Source organism: Arachis duranensis, chromosome 3 (genome assembly GCF_000817695.3).
Source record: "Arachis duranensis cultivar V14167 chromosome 3, aradu.V14167.gnm2.J7QH, whole genome shotgun sequence".
Taxonomy (NCBI): domain Eukaryota; kingdom Viridiplantae; phylum Streptophyta; class Magnoliopsida; order Fabales; family Fabaceae; genus Arachis; species Arachis duranensis.
Window position 1 is genome coordinate 3,914,025 of NC_029774.3, and position 24,002 is coordinate 3,938,026.

The 24,002-nt window shown below is 29.8% G+C and overlaps 6 protein-coding genes across 7 annotated transcripts in view; all 6 read left to right on the forward strand.

Annotated features, from left to right (window-relative positions):
* The window catches only part of LOC107476723 (mitochondrial import receptor subunit TOM6 homolog), a gene marked incomplete in the record, with an annotated part of 1,531 nt that extends 327 nt beyond the window's left edge, over positions 1-1,204 (forward strand). The window contains 1 exon segment of the mRNA XM_016096588.3: positions 930-1,204.
* Positions 1,205-1,833: 629 nt separating this feature from the next.
* Positions 1,834-3,717, forward strand: LOC107476722 (CASP-like protein 5C1). The gene is made up of 3 exons (XM_016096586.3): positions 1,834-2,743; positions 3,041-3,173; positions 3,401-3,717. The coding sequence occupies exons 1-3, from the start codon at positions 2,613-2,615 to the stop codon at positions 3,593-3,595; spliced, it is 459 nt and encodes a 152-aa protein (XP_015952072.1). The 5' UTR covers positions 1,834-2,612; the 3' UTR covers positions 3,596-3,717.
* Positions 3,718-5,347: 1,630 nt separating this feature from the next.
* On the forward strand, positions 5,348-6,583 carry LOC107476718 (uncharacterized). Its single transcript, XM_016096583.3, has 2 exons — positions 5,348-5,608; positions 6,045-6,583. Exons 1-2 carry the CDS (start codon positions 5,371-5,373, stop codon positions 6,497-6,499), a joined length of 693 nt encoding a protein of 230 aa, XP_015952069.1. The 5' UTR covers positions 5,348-5,370; the 3' UTR covers positions 6,500-6,583.
* Positions 6,584-12,989: 6,406 nt separating this feature from the next.
* LOC107476721 (uncharacterized) lies at positions 12,990-13,995 on the forward strand. The gene has a single exon (XM_016096585.3). It carries the CDS (start codon positions 13,034-13,036, stop codon positions 13,463-13,465), a length of 432 nt encoding a protein of 143 aa, XP_015952071.1. The 5' UTR covers positions 12,990-13,033; the 3' UTR covers positions 13,466-13,995.
* Positions 13,996-19,089: 5,094 nt separating this feature from the next.
* On the forward strand, positions 19,090-19,632 carry LOC107476720 (uncharacterized). Its single transcript, XM_016096584.3, has one exon. The coding sequence runs from the start codon at positions 19,174-19,176 to the stop codon at positions 19,621-19,623; it is 450 nt and encodes a 149-aa protein (XP_015952070.1). The 5' UTR covers positions 19,090-19,173; the 3' UTR covers positions 19,624-19,632.
* A 1,102-nt stretch (positions 19,633-20,734) lies between these two features.
* Positions 20,735-23,753, forward strand: LOC107476717 (glutamate-1-semialdehyde 2,1-aminomutase, chloroplastic). 2 transcript variants are annotated; one of them, XM_016096582.3, is made up of 3 exons: positions 20,735-21,030; positions 22,053-22,242; positions 22,325-23,753. In XM_016096582.3, the coding sequence occupies exons 2-3, from the start codon at positions 22,078-22,080 to the stop codon at positions 23,564-23,566; spliced, it is 1,407 nt and encodes a 468-aa protein (XP_015952068.1). In that variant the 5' UTR covers positions 20,735-21,030; positions 22,053-22,077; the 3' UTR covers positions 23,567-23,753. The 2 variants fall into 2 exon arrangements, with proteins under 2 accessions (XP_015952068.1, XP_052115055.1); XM_052259095.1 differs by having other exon boundaries at positions 20,735-21,015.
* The last annotated feature ends 249 nt before the right edge of the window (positions 23,754-24,002 follow it).

The following is a 24,002-nucleotide window of genomic DNA, read 5'->3' on the forward strand; positions in this document are numbered from 1 at the left end:
CGCCCCAATTCACTTCCATTTTAGATTCAATTTTTTGTATGCGAATTTGGGGAATTCTCTCATTATTTGCTTGAAGTTTCTGACTTTTCTGGTTTGGCAAATAATTGATGAATTGTGACGTTAAGGGTTTCTGTTAAAACGTCCTGTTGTTAACACAATAAGATTTGTAGTTTATTCTACATAACAAGTATTTGACTTGGCATCTGTGAGTTTATTTTCGGTAGCTTAAAAGCAAATACAGTATGCTGTTTCAGTTAGGATTTATGACGAATTAGGGTCAGTTAATTGAAAATTGAGTGTATCATGTGAGGAATTTAGTTTTGGATGAGGATTATACTTTAATCTATGTTGACGTTATAACATTGTGCCATTCATGTTTTCTTGAAAGAATATAGTATATGGTATACATCTTAAAATTGGGTTTATGTGGTTGTTTTCAACTTGATTATTAGTATGAATTATAAAATCAACTATTCTAAAACATGAGTTATAAAGTGATTGCATTTTTCACCCTATTTCCTTCCATTCGGAAATAACTGTCATATTTTGGAAGTATTTAGACATAATTTGAGGTCACACGTTCCAAAACATTGCACTTAATTCTGGACAGAGGTAGTGGTACCTAACCTTTGTCGTGTGTTCTGCTAAAGATGAACTTATAATCATGTGCTGATTAATTATAAAAAAAATTCAAAAATTAGGATCTCAGGTGGGTATATCATCCTTTATAGTAGTTGTTCTTGTATATATTTATGGTTATCTGAACATCTTTATTTTTATTTTGTGTGCGTTCTTTTAAGAAATCCAGTTTCTTGGTGTCTACCATTCAATTGTAGTTTCTTCTACTACATTTATTGATATTGTTTTAATACCTTGCCACATTTCTGTTCATTAACTTGTGTTAATGGTTAGTTTCTTCTTAATTTGTGCAGCTGTCTTGATGTGGAGGAATAGGTGCTTGGATTCGGAAAGAATTTATGGGAATTATGTTTCAATGTAACCCTGCAAATCATTAGTCCATCTCATAATGTTGCTTGTTAGTTTAAAATTAGTATTCCATTTACATTTGGAATGGTGAGTAGACACTGTATGGCTGTTTAACCACATTGATAAACCGTGTGATGTGAAGGGTTTTTTTCTTTTTTATTTTATTTTTATTTTTTTAAACCAAATGAAACAAACAGAGAATATTTGAGGCAGAGTACGTAGACGCATAAAATTTTATTACACAAAATTTTCCCCTTCCCCTTTATAGTTGGCCTTTTTATTAAGCACAAATTGCATGTGTTTTGGTGGGAACTAATCAGATGCTTACTAAATGAGGTGTATTTAGGTAGGAGTACAAGTGATGAAATACATTTTATTCTAAAAAGATACTGCTATTATAGATGCAAACATAATTGAATTGGTATTAACTATTAAGTGAACATGTAATAATATTATTTATTTATATCTTGATTATTTTGTTATCCAATGATTTGTTGACACCTATAGCTACCACCCCCACCGAGAGGGTTCTCTACTGCCACTAGTTTCACATGATAACATCACTTTCCAACGAGAATGGGGTCACAACACTTGTGACAAATGGCAAATCTAAGTTCCTTCTTTTGAAAGCACTGGTTGACAATGTTCCTCTACAGCATATTCATACAATTTATTAATTCAATTTCGACACAGATGCCTTCCACAACTTAGTGAAAGAAAAGGAGGGCAAGTCATGGAATATAAAAAAGAAATATTAAGGGAAACGAAATCGAATCTTTTGATCAAAGGAATCATCTTTTCATAATCTTTGTTTTGTTTATTTGAATAGATATTACCTTAAATTTAAGTCTCTCAAATTAGGAGGGTTATGTGCACATAAACGTTTCTACTATAAACAGAAATAAAGAGAGAGAAAAAAAGTTAGGATAAATGTCTTCTCATTGTACCTAAAGAAACCTCTCAGAGTCATAGTCTCACCTATTTAGTGCCTTGAAGGACATGCCACCGAACGAGGAATTAAAGTAACACCATGTGTCAGCTCCATCATAATAATAATTAAGCACATCATTTACTCAATTAGCAGAACAAACCCAAAAGATAAAAAACCTTTGAGCCACTCCAAGCTTCCATGATCTAAAAGAAAAAAAAGACTTGGAAGAGAGATGTCTGCTTCATCATGGTTATAAAAAAGTGCACACCCCATCATCATGTTCTTTACTTACGTACTGGAATTCTTTTCCTATAGTCCTCATATTGTATTGTTTCACACTTGGCACAAACACAAGGGGGTTGTGACTGGTGACTGGTGATTGAGTGTGGGAATTTTGTCTTTCTTTCTACAGAAAATAGTTAGTCTTGGGAGCTGTGAGATCTTATCTTGTTGTGGTTCATGTGTGTGTGTTTGTAGCAGCAAAAAGTTTCATATGAATGAATTATAACTTTGGAAAGCTACAAGACTTTAGTGGTGGGGGTGCTGTGGATGTGGTTTCAGTGTTGAAGGACAGATATGATAATGATAGAAGCATGTCATAATAAGGGAATTCAAGAAGAAGAAGAAGAAGAAAAAGAAGAGGGAATTAATAGTAGCAGTAGAGTACAATCCATGCATTAAATTTCTGCTTTTAATGGATGAATTACCTGGCTCTGTGGGCACCAGTGCCAGCTTCAGCCTCAGATTGGGCCAGGCTATTTTCTCATCTTCTTCACTCCTCTTTATGTCTTTGGGAGTTGAATTCTACAGCTACACAGCTTTCTGGTACTTCTCCTACATTTTCTGGTCCCCACCTTTTTTCCTAATCTCAGAAAAAAGGGATTTTGACTTTAATTTCTCTGTTAATTCTGCTTTGGTTTGTTTTCTTTTTCCTTTCTGGCTTGCCTAAGATTCTCTGGAGATTTTAGGATCTGTTGTTAAGTCCCTTCATACATAGGCTAATGAATCATATATCTCACGTCATAATTGAGTCTTTTGGTGAATGTTTAACTTGTAGTTTTATCCATAAACTCTGCTTGCATAACTGAATTTGTCTGTTTTTGGGTTCACTGTTGTTTTTAGCTATTTGGTAACAATTATGGGATTGGTGATACCTTGGAGCTTCACTTTAGCATTGGTTGATGGATATTCAGTTCTTGTCAAATGCCCTATTCGTCAACCAGGAATTCTCATGATTATTGTTGTTGGAGATTGGGTATGTAACTGTAACCATCTTTTTCTTCTGATCAAAGAATTTGTATCACTTGACATATAGATATATAGCAACTATAATAGATAGAATTTCGATTTAACTCTTCGAATCTTTCGGTATTACGACTCTGAATAAGTTAATCAATTTTACAAATATTTCTACTAGGTCTAAATCTTAACATAGCAAGTAGCAACAATCTGTTTGTTTATATATTTTGTGTGTGTAAACAGATATTATCAACACTGACATTAGCAGCAGCTTGCTCAACAGCTAGTGTTGTGGATCTCTTGCTCCATTCCCATGGCAATTTTTGTCCTCCAAAGCTTTGCAGCAGGTACAGGATATCTGCAATCATGGCCTTCTTCTCATGGTTTCTGTCTTTGGCATCCTCTCTTTTCAATCTTTGGCTATTACCCTCTTTGTAATTTTCCTGTATAATATTAGATTTCATTTTTTGGTATTTTTTAGATATACACACATTCAATTATGTATTCTCATGTCTGACTTTTGAATAAGCAATGAAAAACAAGATTCTTGGTGCCTCTAACTTCTTACCAATGGAAGAAGTGCTATATTACAAAAGGGCAAAATAGAAACCTTTGGAATCAAATATATGAATTTGAAAGGTGTTTGTAGCATGACATATTCATAGGTCATGAGCACCATTAAGAATATGATGAATGCAATGGCAACAATGCATTATTACGGATCCTATTGTAAAGTCATTGTCTATTAATTTAACTGTCATTTCTGCAACTACACAATAAATAATTTATGACATTTAATATATTCAGAGGGAATGAAATATTACACAACAAAAGCACCATATCTGCTTGAAGCTTCAAAGCTTCTTCCATCTTCCATTCAGAACACAAACCCCTTTATCAACACTTAAATAACTCTTCTTGGGAACCAAATCATACAGTTATCACAAAGTAACACCATCATCATGTCAAGGATTCAAGCACAAGGCCTAAGAAAACACATTCAGACAAAAAACAAAAGATCATTCAGAAAAAGGTAATAATAAAAATACTGGACTAATCAAAATTTCAGATCAAAGTAAGCATTAAAAGCCAAGTAGCACTTAACCCAAAGATTTATTTATAGGACTCTGCTTGTTTGAGAATCTGTCGGTTTAATATGAGTAGAACCATTGATGTAATAACACATGATTTGTTTAACCCAAAGAACATGATTTGCCAAAAGTAGCAACCAATATGTTGCAGTGAGTGAAGACTAATATCCATCCATGTAATATTTTCAATCGCTCTTAAACAAGTGCTTTACATTTATCTATACTTTTAATGAGAGATTGAATTGGATAAACTGATAAAATGACTCAATTATGCCAATAAAGGCTTAGATTACATCTAGAGATTGAATTGCCTTACCACACTGCTTTAAGTTTGAAAGGCTAAGAGGGAAATTGGAGGGAACAAATTTCATTCTTGACATGGACAAAACAAAGGCCACCACACAATTGCTGCAGAATGAATAACATTCCTCATGTTTGTTAAAGAAACAAAATGAAAGGAGAGAGATATCATAAAATTAAAGTAGTATTTTGTCATTATTGTTCAACTAGCTTGTGACATTTGTTCTTCAAAGAAGCAGTACAAATTCTCAGAACTCAAAAGCACTCATTGTGGAAAACATCTATTCAAATTGTGACACCTTGCAAAGTTAACCATCCAAGAATCAGTTCCTCAAACTTGCATCATGGGTCATTTCCATTCTTGTTGAAGATACAATCAAATGGATAAGCTAGCCTTTAAATCAAGCAAGAGGAATTTATTCCTTTTCTTAACTTTAATGTGTTTAACTTTATCCACCCTATTGAATAAAATACTTGCATGATCTGTGATCAGAGTCAATCAATGAAGTTCCATGATTTCCAGTAGTATTATCTTCATTGATCCCTTCATTAGTTCTTCAAATCGAATCAGTCAAATTTAGAAAGAAAAATGATGAAAAGTAAAAACAAAACAAGTGGCATATATTCTTTAGTGGGGGCATGTATGTCCCAAGAACTCTAACACCTCCTCAAAGCTAAGCAAGCATAATTCTCTTTTTGAAATGCTTCAACCATAAGCCAAATTTAACCCCAAATTCAACAAATGTATATATAATAACCCTTTGACACCAATATTCCATTCTCATAATAATCACAAATAGAAACACATAGAGATAGAGAAGCATGAAATACAATGAGATATACCATTTCCACCACCCTCATCACAAGCTGAAGTTCGAGAACTCTGAAATCCCATTCAAATGTGATGGATGCAAGGAAGTAGGCATAGGGTCACGCTACAAATGCTCCACTAACACCCTTTGTGACTATGATCTTCACATGCAATGTGCATTACCTTCCCCTACTTTCTTCCACCCTTTCTACAGAAAATGCAACTTCCAATTCATGTCTCACCCTCCAGGTTACCGTTCATTTTACACAATTGTTCAATTATATTAAGGGTCTGTTGTCGCTGGTCAAAAGTTGTTGCATGGATAAGATGGGATTCGAATCCCAAATTCCGCTAAGGAGCCAATGGAGAATTTGTACAATGTGTATTTGGCTCAATATGAGTTAAAAAATAAACATTCAAAATAAAATATTACTAATTTCTCAAACACAATACGTTCATACTATCCAGAATAACTATCCGGTTACCAGGATAATAAATATCTAATATCCTACTGAATCGAATATTCCTAAACTCCATTGTACACATTGTACAGATACTCTATTGACTCCCTGTACTTTCTCTTTCGACACTTACTTAAACAGATGAGTGAGCTGACCACTCGACCAATCTGCCCTTTTATTATGTGTTTTTCCGGTACTAAAATTTTGTGAATGGGTGATATCAGGTGAGACGGCACGATACTGCAATGCATGTGAGAAGGACGTGAATGGGTTCGTGTACCATTGTACGTCATGCGGCTATGATCTGCACCCATGCTGCGCGAAGCTTCCGATGGTTGTGGAGGAGGGTGAAGTGAAGCTTTACCTGTACAGAAAAGTGAGGTCATGGTGCCACCATTGCGGTAGAAAGGGAGGTAGTTGGAGTTACAGGTCGAAGTGCAAGAGCTACAGCGTTCATGTGGCGTGTGTGAGGGAGATGCTTGTGGAGAATTGGCACCATGTTTATAGAAACAGCATCAGCATCAGCATGCAGAGTAGTGTGCATCGGAGTAAGGGGAGGATGAAGAACAGGTGCTGTGATATTGCAGCATTTGCTCTGCAGATTGTTATCTCAGCCATCTTGGGTGATCCAACGCCTCTCATTGCTGCCATTGTTGCCTCACTCATTTCAACTTCTTAGAATCTCATACGAATCTATGCGCGCCTGTCATGATGATTTTTTTTTTTACCAAAAAATATAAAGTCTCGAATTCGCATCTCTTAAAAGAGTAAAAAAAAATTATATTATTTGAGTTATAACTCATTGACAAAATTAATTATTACATATTTATATATAAATATATTATGTGTATTTTAATATATATCTAAGATAATTACTATGTAAACAAAATCGTGTTGATTACCAGTAAATCTTTACATAGATTCTGAATTTTGAATTATTTGATAACTTGAATGTAGAATTTGAGTTAGTTTTGACTTGAATTCAACCCTATACAAAAAAGCTATCATATGAAAAGATCTTCGTATACGAGAAATTATTTAATATAAAATTAAACGTGCTATTTCATTTTCTATAATATAATAAATTTAGCTATAAAAATAATCTAAATAAGAGTACTTGATTTTTCGCTCATGTATAAAAGTTTGCATATTCTGTTAAAACTTACTAAAATAATATACTAATAGAGTAATGATTGAGAGTCTTAGTTCATATTCTTAGTACTTAAATAGATAAAAACTTAAATATATATGAAATAAAGTTAAATTTCAATTTAGTCTCTAAAATTTAGTCCGATGTTCAGAATGACTCCCACAATTTCGTTGGTCCCAATTAGAACCCTTTAAATTTGTAATTGTGGCTCATCTTCGTCAGTAGAATATTGATCCGATGCAATTACATGATGTGGTGGACACTACTTAAACGACGATGCATTAGTTTCGCGCCCAAACCTTTTGGAAACCACGTTGTTTCAGTTTTTTGTGGGTTAAAATTCTCTTTCTTTCCACTAGGACGATCATAAGTTGCAAAATATAAAAAAATCCTTACACTACGTGGTTTCCAAAGGGTTTGGGTGCGAAACCAATACACCGTCGTTTAAGTAGTATCCACCATGTTATACAATTGCGCTAAATCAGCATTTCGGTGACGGAGATGATCGTAAGGATAAGTTAGAGCTACAATTACAAATTTAAGGGTTCTAGTTGGGGCAATAAAATTATAAGAGTTATTTTGAGTATCAGGCCAAATTTTAGGAACAAATTGAGATTTAACCCATGAAATGTTATCAAAACATAAAAAAGATAAAAAATTCAAAAATTTATTTATTTAAAAAGTAGAAAAATAAACTAGGACTCCTAATCATGTTTTATAGCTATATATCTTTATATGTATGTATAACCTTTTTTTGTGATATATAATTACATTGTATTTTTTTTTTGTCATTACACTATTCACATATCCACTCATTAACACTTCTTAAATCTAAATTTCAGTCTCAGAATTGGGCTATATGTGATATATAGGCCCAATATCCCTAAAGATACATGAAAAAAAGTAAAAGAAGAAAGACCAAAAATATTTGGGTGGAAACTCACCTGTAGTCGACTGCAGGTGAAGTTGCTTCTGGATCGTTGACACGTGTTACTATATGGTTTAAAAAAAGTGATTTATTTTATACAAATGGTTTATTTAAAAAAATCGGTTTGAATAGATCAAATAACTACTTTTAAAATAATTTAAATTCTTTCTACGTGTTATTCCTAAATTCCTAACAGATGAATTTGATATGTTATTTTTCTTCATTCATATTGACCAATTTTTCTTTAAATTTATCTGAAACTTTTTTTATTTAATTTTTGTCAAATATATGTATACAAATTGTTTGAAAAAGTAAAATTTAGTATTCTGAAAAAGAAATAAAATTCACGGTTTTTTTATAGGAATGGCATAAATGAATTTATCTGTCCTTTTTTTGTGTCTCTGTTTCTATTTTCTTGATGAGTTTTATTTTATTTCCCATAACTTATATTTTCAGTTGCTTTTAAATTAAGCTGTAAACATATTTTAAATTAAGCTGTCAAAATATGTTCAATTGCAAATTTATCGTTAAATTAAATTTTATGGTAATCAATCAATTAACTTTTATTTTACTAATAAACTATTTTTATGCAAATTATTGTTGATTTTTTAATATTATTCTATAAATAAATTATTTTTTAAGCTAATAAGACTATAATTTACTTTGTCTAGAAATTATGATTTCACTGTCATGCACGTTTTTGTGTTTTTACTTATCAACTAGAATTTATTTTTTAATGAAATTAGAATTTATTTTCAGTAAAACAAAAGTATCTAATCAAAATATTAATTTGGTCTCCTTAAATAATTGAACATAATATTATTAATTTTGTCTACAACAAAAATTTTTAATAAAATTTTTCAAAATAAAATTGATTCAAAAATAGAGAAAAAAAAAGAACAACTAATGAAAATATTTATTTTGACATTGTCATCAAAAATAGGATAGCCATAGAAAAAATTCAACCAAATAAAAAGGACCTAACTCATACCATTAAACTACCATCATATCATCACAATAAACTATAACATCACCAACTAAAGAGACATATAACAAATATGAAAGAAATCATGCCAAAATTTCAACAATAGGGATCGAAAGAGAACGAATTTTACGTGCGAAACGAAGAAGAAGGGAATAAAAGTAACTGCTTGGTCCAATTCAAACCGGTTTTTTTAAATAAATCATTTATATAAAATAAACCGATTTTTTTTAAACCATATAGTAATACGTGTCAGCCATCCAGAAGCAACTTCACCTGCAGTCGAGTCGACTGCAGGTGAGTTTCTGCCAAATATTTGAAACCAAGAAGGCAAGAGACAAGAATCTTGACCGAAAAAGAAAAAAGAATTATGGGAGCAAGAATCTAAATAATATTACTACTTGTTTTGGCTTCACTCCCACAGGAAAAAACAAGGTCTCAAGACACATGATGCACCATTATCACGTACCTTTCGTTACCCAATCCACCATGTTGGACTTTTCTTTTCTCTTTTTTTTTTTCGTTCATTGTTGTTACACGAACAAGTTCGTGTTTCACTTGCACCACCACGAGATTACACAAGCCTAATCACCTTTTAAAAATTAAAACAACAATTTCTTTTCTTTTTTTTTACCACAAGCTCAATCTTTCATTTAAGGATTCTGAAAGAACAACTACGTACCAAAACTGGATCTTCTCAACTTTTTTTTTTTAATAATTGAGGGAATAAAATATATTTTTTATTATTAATTTTATAAATAAAATAAAAAATAAATATAAAAAAATAATAAAAGATTATAAATTATACTTTACACTCTTAATTTTTTTTAACAATTGAAAGGATCTATTTTTCATATATCTAAGAGTTATTATGATATGTGACCACATTATATCGATTCACCACAAATAAAGGGGAGACAAAATTCTTTATACAAAGTATGATAAACAAGTATAATAAAAGCGTGATATGTAATGTGATTTTATTATTTATCAAACTTGGTTTTTAATTTTGTTAAACTGAAAATGATTGAATTGAAAATGACAAAATCAACTGAATCAATCACTTCTTTTAATAAAATAAAATAGTTAATGACAAAAATGTAATCTTAATTAGTATTAACTATTTTATTTTTAAAAATTCAATTGGTTTAATTATTTTCAATTTAACCAGAGGTGAAATTAGATGAAATATTAGAAAGAGATAAAAAATTATTTTTACAATAAAATAAAATTAAAATAAAAATTTTAGAAAGATTAAACTAAAATTTATATAAAAATAAAATAAAATTTTCACCGTATGAGGCTCCGCCCTTGGATTTAACTAATTTCGGCTCGACAAAAAAAAAAAATTGACAAAAAATTGTGTTACATTTACATGTCATGTTTTTATTGTTTGGTCATAATATTTTATCAAAAATATTTTTACTCCAATACATCCAAGCATCTCTATCGTCTATCCACTCAATATATTCATTATTGAATAAAAGTTAAACGGGGAAATTTCTTTGCTGCCCCAAGAGCAAATAAGAATTTTTATTCTATTCCATTCATATTATGATGCATCATCAATATTGAAAAAAGAGAAAATTAGTTCAAAAATTGATTTTTTGAATTTTAAAAGGTTCAATTTAAACAACAAAAATAATCTATATTACTTATGTCACAATATAAATAGAATAAAGTAAAAGCTTTTATTTAATTTACACTTGAAGAACACTTAAGAGTTAAGATATTATTATTTTTGTCAATAAATTATAATTTAAATGGTATAATCTTTTTATATTCATCTAAGAGATTGTGAATTTGAATCTCTCTATCTTTAATAAAAGAAAAAGATATTCTTATTTATATGTCTGATATATATAATAATAAACAAAAATTTTAAAAATAATAAAAATTCATATATAATTATTTTCGCATAAAATTAATAATTAAAAATTATTAAATAATAATTTAATCAAATTTACATGAAAATAACTCTACTTAATTTCCATTATTTACTATTTAAGATAGGGATTGCACGTTGAAACAAAATTGGGAGTGGCTAAGAAAATTCAAGGATGCTTCCCATGAAATGGCCCTATCTGTATTTGGTATAGTCTACAGTTTAATCAAAATATATGCATTACGTGATATTATCCATCCAACAGTTCCATCACCATCTCTCTTTTAATTTTTTTATTTTGCAAGTTACAACAACATTTTAGTTTTGATACAAATTCTTCAAACAGTAAATTATATGTTAGTTTGATCAAAGAAATATCTGTTGCTAAAAAATTATAACTTAGTATAACCCTCTATCTCTCTAATATAAGCACCATAATTTTGTGACACGATGTTTTTATTAGGTAATTATTAAGACGTAGATATTTGTCTAAGAAGATGGTAACTAAAATATCAAACATATATTAATACTTAAATTTTAATTAATAAATATTAGTTAATTTAAAATTAAAAAATTAACTGATATTAATGAAAAAATTTGTTTCTCTAATCAGGGACATATCTAGAAGGACAAATAGTGACCTCGTCTTTCAAAATTTTAAGAAACTATACTTATATATAAGATATATATTTAAAAAATAAAAAATATTATATAATTTAATAGTTTCATATGTATTATTTTTTATTATGTGATAGATTTATGTCTTAATTATTTATTTCACTAATATTTTTTACTTAATTAATTTAATATCATATCCTCAAATCTTTGTACTTTTTAAATTAGTTTTTAAATAATAATCTCTATATATTTATTTTTTATATTAATATATTTAACATTTATATTATTATATTAATAATAATTTACGTAGTTATATTTTGGTAATCATATTATGTACTTTATTATATTTTTGTAAAAAATATTCATTTTTTTTAAATTTACGTTGTTAAAAGAAAAAATTTTATAAAGATATCTTATATATTGTATTTTATAAGAATACTGTGTCTTTCAAATAATTAATAATTTATAATTTATTTTTAAATTTTTAAAAATTTTTAAAAGAATTAATTTTAATTAATAAGATAAGTGATTATTTTTAACTAAACACGCTATAAATTATTGGTATTTTATAATTTTATAATGTACTCCAAAAACTTGGTAGCACTCTCAACGTGAATCACACTTAGTCACAACTCCGCACAACTAACCAGCAAGCGCACTGAGTCGTCCAAGTAATACCTTACGTGAGTAAGGGTCGATCCCACGGAGATTGTTGGTATAAAGCAAGCTATGGTCATCTTGTAAATCTTAGTTCTTTCTAAATACTTTTAAAAGTACTAATAACATTTAAAATTATCAACACAAATATATAAACTTTTTTATTTATTTACCAAACATAAAACAAGATATTTATACTTTTAAAAAGTTTAAATATATTTTCGAAAGATTTTTCGAAACCAAATCTTAGTCATCTTTTAATTAACACCAAAAAGGCAAAAAACTTTGTAGGAAAGAAAAATCTAAAACAGTAATATAGCTGTTTTTGTACTGTATATCAACAAGATACATTAGCATATGCAATTGGACAAGGCAATAGAAGCGCGTCTAAGAATGTTGAAAAAGACAGAATAAATTGTAAATTCATCAAGTTATTTGCATTCATACTTATTAACAAAAGTGTCCAAGAATGTCCTTAATTTTTGTCCTATGACTTTAATTCACATAACATATTATCAATGAATGCAACTATGTTACGTATACACCAATATCAATCACTAAAATTAATTATTAATATAAAATATGGTGAAAATTCAAATGAAGTTGATTTCACGTGAAATTGATATCTGAAAGTTGTTAGATGAAAATTTAGTCAAATTAATCAAATTATCTAACGATTCTCAGGTATCAATTTCATGTAAAGTCGACTGCACCTGAATTTTCACCATAAAATATATATTAAAATATAAATATACATTAAAAATAAATTATTTATATATAAATATATTAATAACTGATTATTTTAATGACTAATTTTAGTGTACGAATAATATTTTTATAGTACCAAACTGCATACGTGACTCCTTACTTCACTTCACATTACTTTACTTTACACACTTACGTCTTCTTTTTTTCTTCTTGTCTTCAATTTTCTCTATAAATACCCACACACACTCACATTTAAACACACCTACCCCTACCCTCTTCTTCATAATGGGAACCTGTGCTTCCATTCAAGGATCATCAAAGAAAGGTGGAAACTTTACATCATGGGAATCTTGTGTGAACATAGTTCACTTGGATGGTAGTTTGCAACAACTGAAGAAGCCTTTGAAAGCATGGCATGTTTTGTCTCAGAATCCAAACTGTTTCATATGCAGCTCAGAATCAATCAATGTTGGTTCAACAATGAAAGCTGTGGATCCAAGTGAAGAGCTTCAGTTGGATCATATTTACTTCATTGTTCCTAGAATCAGATCCCGGGTTCCTCTTTCTATGCAGGATTTGGGTCAATTAGCATTCAAGGCCAATGCAGCTCTTGCTCATTCTTCTTCCAATAATAATAACTTCAAGCCTTGTAATAACAAAGTTCCTCTTTCTAGAAGGAAGAAGCCTCAACGAACACACCCAATTCTTATTACATGATCAACATCTATATGGGTTTCTTTGAGTTTTATCATCTCTTAATTAATCACCTCTATGATGTTGATGATGATGATTCCATCATGGTGATGAAGAACTCAAGCTCTATATGTTTGATGGATACGGTTTGATTTGGTTCGGTTCGATTTGATTCTATTCATTTGCTTCCGAAGGGTTTTGAGTATTACTATCTACTGTAAAACAGTGACTAATGATTAGTTTAGGTGCAGTTAACTTCATGTGAAGTTGATAGTTTATTAAAGTCGTTAGATGACAATTTAGTGAAATTTGTCAAATCATTTAACGACTTTCAAATATTAACTTCACATGAAATTAACTGTACCTAGATTTTTATCTCATTTTTATTTGTTTGTATTGTTTAGGGAGTAGATATTAGTCACGGATTTTAAATTTAGTAATTCATATATATAGGCGGTGAAAATATGAACATGAAGAATATGGAAGTACGAGCAAAATTCAAATTGTGTACATGTACATACAATAAGCTAATACAAATATTATTTGTTGTGTAATTCATAAGTTTTTGAATTTTGATGATTAAATTATGTTTATGATAAGTATTTATGTGTGGTGCACAAAGACGAATGTATGTGGGCCTTAACGCGTTCTATGGTGCCACTTCCAATTAGGTTTCGTCATCCATGACAATTTTCACGTTGGATTATTCTTCTCCGTACAAAAATAGTAAATAAATACATATATAATGTTCTTTTATTTTTTTTTTTTGTAAAGGGTTTAATCTCAATTCTCTTTATAATTTAATATGATAGCTAATTTTGTGTGTCCACTTAATGCTTTTATTATTGAATTTATTTTCTATGTAGCAACATTTTTTATTTGATTAGGTCTTTATATAAAAGATTCTTATTTAATGTGGAATAATACTTTTGGGGTGACATGAAATGATCAATAAATGATTGAACTCACTAATAATGCATGAGGTGTGGAGCTTGAAAGATATTGGCACCATGGTCATGTTGGAAATTTAATAGACCTAGTTTCTAGTTAGAGATACAGAGGACCTGGATAATTTTCATGGAAAAGGTGGGCACCAAAAACTTTTGCTAGGTGCTAGTTTCATTTTACTATGATATATAGCTTTATAAACTACTTTCAAAAATACTACTTAAGGAAAAATTATATATAATTAATATTTTAATTATATATAATTAATATTTTAAAATTATGATATATAGCTTTATATAAACTACTTTCAAAAATACTACTTAATGAATATTTTAAAATTTCGTTAAGTAATCAACAAGAATTCTACCAACTTCTGTAAATTTTTACGATTTATGGCTGTATTTAATGAAAGCGTCTTTGTGAATGTGTCTAATAAAAATATATTTTTTTATGAATGTGTGACTAATAAAAAAGTCTTTGTTGATGTGTCTCTTAAATATATCTCCTTATACATGTTTCTTCTAGTAAAGATGTGTTTAATATTAGTTATTATTGACAATAAGTTAACAGATAATATATTGGTATCATATACTTTTTTATATTTTAATTAAGGATACTATTACTACATTAATGTTACAAAAATGTTCTAGTTTTCATGAAATAGATTTTATGATATTTTAAAGTTAAATAATTAATCATCTTTAATTTTTTTTAACAAAAATATATCACATTATTGATTAATTAATGTTGGTCCATCCGACAAATAGCATAAAAGAATAGGATATTACCCACAATAAAGAAGAAAAACAAGATATAATAGTAAGAGAAAATAGGAGGGGATGTATAAGCATCTTTATGTATTTAGCTGAACATTTGACTATATTAAACTTGTACTTTCTATTGGTGCCATTTTATTAGCCGATCTTATTAGAAAGACAATAAAAATTAATCAACAAAAAATATACCTCTAATATTCATATTAACATTGATTTTTATTATTTCTTGTATTTATCCTTAGTTACTATGGTTCAAAAGGAAGTGGTTCAAGTTTCATTTTCTAGGTCACAGGACACTACAGGACTTCTAAATCATAGGAACAGGAACAAAAGCTTACAAATTGAAATTTGCTTGTTAGAATTGACTTTCAAGAACATTTGTGTTGTGGGCCCACCGACAAGGTATTTAGCATTTTTTTTCATGTTAATTGTACATATTGTATTAGTAAAACGTAGGTTTAATTATTATAATTTCACTAAATTTTATAATTAGTTTTTTATATTTATTTTAATTAAATTTTTATATTATTTTTATTTTATAATTAAATTTTTATAGTATAAAAATTTAATTAAAAAATATAAAATATAAGAATTTAATTATAATCTAGTAAAATTGTAGAGACTAATAAAATAATTAAACTAAAAATATAGAACTAGAATTAATTTTTAATTTTACTTTTCTACCTTTTACCACTAATCAATATCTAATAATATAGCTTATGAACCACACCAAGCACCTAGCTAGTTCCCTACAATAGCAAACTTATATATATGGTAGGTGTTCACTGTTCAGCAGTAACTAAAGTCTAATAAAAGATTACTACTCTTTGTAAAAGGAGGGAGACTTTCAGTTATTAGGTGAATTTTATAGTGCCTTTGTTATGATGTTTAAATTGCATAATTTCTTTTTTAAAATAAAAAATAAATTATATAAAATTTATTAAATATTATTTATTTACCTCTTTTAGTAACTTAGATACAAAGTGATAGACACCATAGCATTCACCCCGTTATTAATATCAATTATCAGCAAGTGATTCTAACATTCAAATAATCAATTATCGTTCAAGAGGTATAAAAATTAAAAAAAATATAGTGAAAACCAGGTGAAGTCGACTACACTTGAACTTGATACCTGAGAGCTGTTAAATGAAAATTTAGTCAAATCATCTAACGATTCTCAAGTATCAACTTCACGTGAAGTCGACTGCACTTGAGGACGCTTTTTTTTTTCTTCTAACTTTTCACTAAATTCAATTTAGTGAAAAGTTAGAAGAAAAAATGGAATAATATCTACAAATACTAATATATAATATATAGATATATATACTATATATTTCCACAAAAAAATATATATACTTTATATTTATAACACATTCAAAAAATTTAAGATAAATATAAATCAGATTTATTATCGAATTTAACGAGATTCATTATGAATATAATTCGGATTGAATATGTTATGGCCTAATTATACTCTCTAAAAAGATATATTATTGTGATCTAATTATGCCAAAAAAAAGCATTTGGACCGAAGAAGGCCATATTATAGCTTCATTGTTTTTAGATTATTGGACCCTAACCTCAGTTTTTGATATGTGATCTCTTTTTTTTTTTGAGCTCGGGCCCTATTTTAATTAAAAAAAATTCAGTGCTTAAATATATACTATATGATGTCAACTACAACTTATACCCTATAATTTTACGTATAATTAATATGATTAAAACGTTAAAATTCAATGTAATTTTTGCTTGTCTACAACATAATCCAACATATTGCTGTTCAAATATACTATTATATATGTTGACTTGGAAAAAAATAAATAAAAATAAGAAACGACAATAAAAGCTTCAAAAGTGGATGTAATTATTCACTGTACAGGAGACAACATTTTATGATGATTTGTGAATTTCAAAAAAGAAAAATTGAAGGGCCAAAAAGGTGACTCCAAAAAGCTAGTAAATATTTTCAGCACATGAATAAATGTGATAGCTACCACCACTTAGCGCAACCATCCAAATTATATGAAGCTGTGAAGCATAAAATTTGACACAAATCCAATATTCTGAAATAATCCAAAAGCAATGAGAAGAAAATAGAAACCATGCATGAACTAACCAAGAAGCTAGAAGGATACTTCCTAAAGTGAAACACACTATACATGATGCATGGGATTACACAAATCCAATAATGTTTTTTCGGTAATGTTAGAAAGACAAAAAAAATCTAAATTTATTTTATTTAGTATTTATTAATTATAATAATAATTAATAAATATTAAATAAAATAAATTCTGTTATTTTGGTTAATTTTTTTGTTGTCTGCACGATAACACTTCAGTCAAAATTGATATATATATATATAGTAACGGTTTTGTTAGGTAGATAATGATTTTTGTAAATAATGTGAACAATAAATTTTAGAATTGACCCAATAAAATAAAAAAATACTTCGCCTCCAAATTATCTCCTAAACCTTAATATTAGATAGCCATCTGCACACATAATGAATTGAACATCCAGCCATTGTAACTGTGCATGAGTAAATCGAATAAAAAAAATAATCATCCTATTAAAAATAATGAACATAATATCTGTATACCTATTAAATTAAATATCTGACATATCTATTGTTCATATTATTTAGTATTCTCATTGTCTACCTGTACTTTTTCATATAATGGCACTTCTTTGAATTTTACACCGCTAGAATTTTTTAATTTTTCCCCTTTATTGCAACAAATTTCGAAATTCTAAAAGAGTCTCTACAAATTGTATAATAGGATCAATGCATAATTGCATACCTTAAGAAGCACATTTCCCCTGAAAAATGGAGCAAGAGGTAGGAAACTTTAAGCCTATAACATAAGTAATTTGAGTAAATACCTAATTTCAAATAAATAATTAAATGTAACATTTTCTAATGTAACATAACATGTGAGAGCTCTATCTTTCATGTCTCTTGTTGATTACCTTCAATGAAAAATACAAAGACAATTAACAAGTAACAAGGGACATATAAATTTTCAGGTACGTATTGCATTAATCCAATTGATGAAATTTTGGCAGATACTGTTTTCAATAATGAGATAGGACATAGGTTGTTAACTCAGAAACAGAAACATCACCCATTTGTTTTTTCCCCAAGTCAACATTTTCGTCTTCAAAATCCTCCAATCTTATTATTATAGCCTCTTTTAAGTTTTATGTTAATTATTATTTTTGTTCATATAGTCACAAGTATTACATTAAGATTAGTCTATTAAGTTAAAGGTAGTAATTAAATAGTTTTCCCCTCTTTTTCAAAAGAAATTCATAGTTCAAAATATATGACTTTTAGCAATAAAGTGTTGATTTAAAATTTCAAATCCTTAGTGCGTTAAATCACTATATCTATAAAATCTTCTACACTAGTAATCATATAAAATTAAGAGAAAAAATAATTTTTTTTTATTTTGTATTATTCAAAAAAATAATTTTTTTATCTCGTATTATTCGAAATCAAACATTGCTTGAACTAAATAGTTATCGATAATATTAAGAAAATAATAACCTAAAATTATCTTACTTAATTTAACATTGATAGTCTCATGTATGTAATATTTATAATTACACACTTGTTACATTTAATATTATTTAATTATTTTAATAATTAAAAAACATGAAATAAAATAATTTTAAACTGTTTTAAAATGATTTTTTTATTATTGATTCCAAAATATTTTTGGATAGTTCTCACGTGATACTATATCCAACTAACATTAGTTATATGTTACCATCATTAATAAGTCAACAAAGTTAATTATAATTGTTCGTTTTTTCATTTTCTGAACGTTTCTTTTGTACCAAAGTTCCCCTCTTCCACTATATAAGTCACCCTCCCACCACCCCCATCCCCCAAAAACAAAATAAATACCAATGCCTCTGTTTTCCCCTGTTTGATGCTTCCAACATTGCACTTGAAAAAAACTCAGACAAAACCACACTAAATATTCACTTATATCACTTATGGGAGCTTGTGCATCATCTCAATTCACAAACAAAAGTGGGAAACAACGTTGGCAATCCTCAGTGAACATAATTGACATGGATGGTAAGTTAGAGAAATACAAGGAGCCCATAAAAGCAGAGCATGCTCTGTTCAAGAATTCGGACTGCTTCCTCTGCAGCTCGGAAAAGATGTATGTAGGCTCGGTGTTGCCGCACGTGGATCCGAATGAGGATCTTCAGTTGGATCAGATTTACTTCCTTGTTCCACTCTCCAAATCTCACATACCACTCTCTCTTAAGGAATTGTGTGTGTTTGCCATCAAGGCTAATGCAGCACTTGTTCTTCACTCAGAGTATTCTGCCACTAATTCAATGTTGAAGTCTTCCTCCGTTTCACATAGGAATGATTGTTTTACACATTCAACTCTTCAAAGTGTGTCTCACAAATTTGGATCCTCCTATGTTTAAATTGGAAAAGATATGATGATCACTTGCATATCTTTACTGTGTATTTCTCATATTTTAACTTCTTTTTCTCCTAAAAAAGAATTATCAACAATGAAAGTGTTAATTTTACAAGGTTTGCATGTATGAGTAAATAGTCATTTTTATTCGAAAAATAATAATTTTTTGATAAAATAAACCAACCATGTATAAGTAAATTGATTAAATATTTAATTTAGTTTGTGAAACGAAACATATTTTTGAGGTTATTTTGTTATTTATATTTTTTTAGATTATTTTTTTTAAATTATAAAATTTCATGATTAAATTGATTTTACCCCACACGAATATAATGATGAAAATTAAGTTAAGCTCTTCATGGTTGAGAAAGTACACTTATGACTCTCTCTCTCACACACATAGACTTCATTTATATTCTTAATATCTAGACCATCAACTCTAGGTTGAGTAAAAGAAAAATATTTTTATTCTTAAACTATATGCCATTAACTCTATGTTGAGTGAAACAACAAAATTCTTTAGATAATTTAACATGGGAAAAGATTGGCTCCCTAAGTCGATCCATTCAACATTGATTGACACACAATAATGTTAATGTAAGAGAAAGAAAAGTTGCAGAAGAATAATGCAACGAATCTTATCCTGGAGTTCCCTACTACACTTAATTATTTTTTATTAAAAAAGAAAATAGCAACTGGAGTACTATTTTTTAACTTGAATGAGGTTTGGACTACAAATTCATAAGCTCATGTATATTATTTAAAACTCGGATAAACTATTTATAGTGGCATAAAATTTCTATACATTGAAGATATTGTTACTTAAATCATTTTTTTTAACCAAAGATAAAAAAATTCGAACTAACTATTTTTTAGATAAATATAAAAAATTATACTATTTAATTTATAATTCATTCATTTTAAATAATTTTTTATTAACAATAAAAAATAATTATTTAATATATGAGTATAATTAATTTTTTTAATAAGAATACATAAAAATTACTTAAAATATAATTACTTAAAACAAAAAGCTATTTTGAATTGATTTGTACATAGTTTAACTCCATTTGTTTTATTTTTTAAACAAATGGAACCAAATCGAATCGCATTCCGATAAACATATCAATAAAATAACCTAAATTCCCTAACGTCCTCAGCGCCGCATAGAGTACCTCAACAATAGCCACATCCAACAAACCCTATCATCACTCATCACTTTTCTCTTCTCCCACAGACTCAGAGTCTCGCCCGACGTCCACTGTTCACAGCGCCTAAAGTTTTGCGCGATTTACTACCCTTGGAGCTCCGTTGTTAGTGCATCGTGAGTTTTTGACACCGTCGGGCATCGCCGCCCTCGTCTGACCAGTTTGCTGTGTTGTCTCCCTCTTCTTCAGTTAGTGCATTTGTGGTATCATTTTCTGATTTTGTATTTTATTTTTTTATTCTGTCTCTGTTTTTTTTAACCTTTTTTCAGACAGTAATTAATTTGTTCCTTCAGATAGTTGTTAATTTGCTTTTTTTGGTTTAATTTTTTGCAGAAAATTTTGTTATTATTGTTGATGAGATTGTTATTTATGTTAGATTTTCGATGGAATTGTTATAAATTTATGTGTTTTTTTTGTCGAGTTGCAGAATTAGGAGAAAAGGCTAGTGAGTGTTGTTAGGAGATTAAGAAAGTCAATTAGACTTCTATAGATTAGTATAAGTATGAATAATTATTCATAATATAATCTTTACTCTCATTTTTATCCAATATTCCTTCTTTGCAATGCAATTACTTGAGTACTGATTATTTCTGTTCATATCCTTCACATATTACCACAAGCTTGGAACACTTTGATGTATGTGCGTACGGTTCATATTCCTTTTTAGTTTTTCGCTGTATATGTGATTCAGCAGCGTTAAATATAATTACATAATACATATTCACATTGATATAGTTTCAATTTAATAGTTGTTGCTTCAAGATATTTGATAGAGGGGGAATTGACTATCTGAGCTTTAAAATTGTAATTATTTTAGCATGATATTTTAGTTACTAATCAATGAAGGACTTCAAAATGTAGAATGCACTCATGTAAATTTATCTAGCATGCTTAAATTAGAATCCTTTTTCTCATACTTAAAAAGTCACAATCATTTTATTTTGTTATTTAAAATACAGCAAATTCAATCCAAACTATTTTTAGTGGCTTAAAATTTCTTTACATTAAAGTTGTTACCTGGACCATTTTCTATTACCAATAGAAATTAGTTATTTAATATATGGATGTAATTAATTTTTTTAATAGGAGTATACAATGTGTAACTACTTAAAAAAAAGTTTAGAAAAGTTATAATGTAACGGATGGATTGATAAGGGTGAGGTGGCATTTGAAAATCTGCATTATCTTATCATCTGATCTGATATTGGAACTCCCATTCTTATAGACTTTGAAAGAGAGAAGAGAGAGCAATGGCTGCTGCCACCGCCATCTCAGGAGTTGGCCTGACCTTAGGGATTTCCACCTCCGCGGTTAGGAGTCGGACTTCGTTGGTTACAATGGCTGTGTCTTTGGACGAGAAGACCAACAAGTCTCTCACACTAACCAAGTCCCAAGAAGCTATCACTGCTGCCAAGGTTTGTCTCTTCTCTCCTCTCTTTTATGCTATTGGGGAACGGAATTCTGATTAAATTCTTGTTCCTTTTCTGTTGTTGGTAGGAATTGATGCCCGGAGGAGTGAACTCCCCCGTTCGTGCCTTTAAGTCCGTGGGAGGGCAACCAATAGTGATTGATTCAGTGAAAGGATCTCGCATGACGGACATCGATGGCAATGAGTACATTGACTACGTAGGTTCCTGGGGCCCTGCTATCATTGGTCATGCCGACGATCAGGTGCTTGCAGCTCTATCTGAAACAATGAAGAAGGGAACCAGCTTCGGTGCACCTTGTCTTCTGGAGAATTCCTTGGCTAAGATGGTTATTTCTGCAGTACCCAGCATTGAAATGGTTAGGTTTGTTAATTCAGGCACTGAAGCTTGCATGGGTGTGCTCCGTCTGGCTCGTGCTTATACCGGAAAGGAGAAGATCATCAAGTTTGAAGGATGTTATCATGGGCATGCAGATCCTTTTCTTGTTAAGGCAGGTAGTGGAGTTGCGACTCTAGGACTTCCTGACTCCCCTGGTGTCCCTAAAGCTGCTACTTATGAAACTCTTACAGCCCCCTTCAATGACTTCTCAGCTGTTGAGAAACTCTTTGAGGATAACAAGGGAGAGATAGCTGCAGTCATACTTGAGCCTGTTGTTGGAAACTCTGGTTTCATTCCCCCTAAATCTGATTTTCTTAGTTTCCTGCGCAAAATCACCAAGGAGAACAATTCCCTTCTAATCTTTGATGAGGTTATGACTGGATTCCGTTTGGCATATGGTGGCGCTCAAGAATATTTCGGCATAACTCCTGATTTAACAACACTAGGAAAGATCATAGGTGGGGGTCTGCCTGTAGGAGCATATGGAGGGAGGAGAGATATTATGGAGATGGTAGCACCTGCTGGACCTATGTACCAAGCCGGGACCTTGAGTGGGAATCCTTTGGCTATGACGGCAGGTATAGAGACTCTGAAGCGCATTAAGGAGGCAGGAACTTATGAATATTTGGATAAAATTACAGGGGAGCTTGTTCGCGGCATCGTTGAAGCTGGGAAGAAGGTAGGGCATGCTATATGTGGTGGGCATATAAGTGGGATGTTCGGGTTTTTCTTCACAGAAGGACCTGTTTACAATTTTGCAGATGCCAAGAAGAGTGATACGGCCAAGTTTGCAAAGTTCTATTGGGGAATGTTAGCAGAAGGTGTCTATTTGGCTCCTTCACAGTTTGAGGCTGGGTTCACCAGCTTGGCTCATAGCCCCGATGACATAGAAAAGACAATAGCAGCGGCAGAGAAGGTTTTCAGGGAGATCTGAATGTTAACTTAGAGTTTTAGATGATTTTTATCTTATTGCTTTTATTTAACCTGTATCATTTTGGATCTTGTATCCACTCAGTGTATTATTGTTACTAATAGCTGTAAAGCCGAGTGAATTTAAAGTTTGTAACTATTTGAGTTCATGGTCTTTTCTCCTTCATATAATGAATCTCTCCATTCAAGCATTTGTTGCTGTTTTTCAGAGTAGAACTAAATGATGGCTGTTAAGTTGTTCCTTTAAAAAAGAAGTTACCCAGATGATTTTCTCTCAGTAATAGAAATTAGTTATTTAATATATGGATGTAATTAATTTTTTTATAAGTAGTTACATCTTATGTATTTTTGGTGTATTCCTACTAAAAAAAAGTAATTACATTTATACATTAATTAGGTACACTTTATATCCTTTCTCTTCTTAGAATGCTTAATCTATT

What these genes read in the sequence shown, in the direction of transcription:
- LOC107476722 (XM_016096586.3), top strand. Translation starts at nt 2,613, where the DNA reads ATGGATGAATTACCTGGCTCTGTGGGCACCAGTGCCAGCTTCAGCCTC. An exon ending in TACAGCTACACAGCTTTCTG is followed by an intron (nt 2,744 to 3,040) that starts GTACTTCTCCTA and finishes TGTTGTTTTTAG; the next exon opens with CTATTTGGTAACAATTATGG. An exon ending in TTATTGTTGTTGGAGATTGG is followed by an intron (nt 3,174 to 3,400) that starts GTATGTAACTGT and finishes GTGTGTAAACAG; the next exon opens with ATATTATCAACACTGACATT.
- LOC107476718 (XM_016096583.3), top strand. Translation starts at nt 5,371, where the DNA reads ATGAAATACAATGAGATATACCATTTCCACCACCCTCATCACAAGCTG. An exon ending in ATTCATGTCTCACCCTCCAG is followed by an intron (nt 5,609 to 6,044) that starts GTTACCGTTCAT and finishes GGGTGATATCAG; the next exon opens with GTGAGACGGCACGATACTGC.
- LOC107476721 (XM_016096585.3), top strand. Translation starts at nt 13,034, where the DNA reads ATGGGAACCTGTGCTTCCATTCAAGGATCATCAAAGAAAGGTGGAAAC.
- LOC107476720 (XM_016096584.3), top strand. Translation starts at nt 19,174, where the DNA reads ATGGGAGCTTGTGCATCATCTCAATTCACAAACAAAAGTGGGAAACAA.
- LOC107476717 (XM_016096582.3), top strand. Translation starts at nt 22,078, where the DNA reads ATGGCTGCTGCCACCGCCATCTCAGGAGTTGGCCTGACCTTAGGGATT. An exon ending in AAGCTATCACTGCTGCCAAG is followed by an intron (nt 22,243 to 22,324) that starts GTTTGTCTCTTC and finishes TGTTGTTGGTAG; the next exon opens with GAATTGATGCCCGGAGGAGT.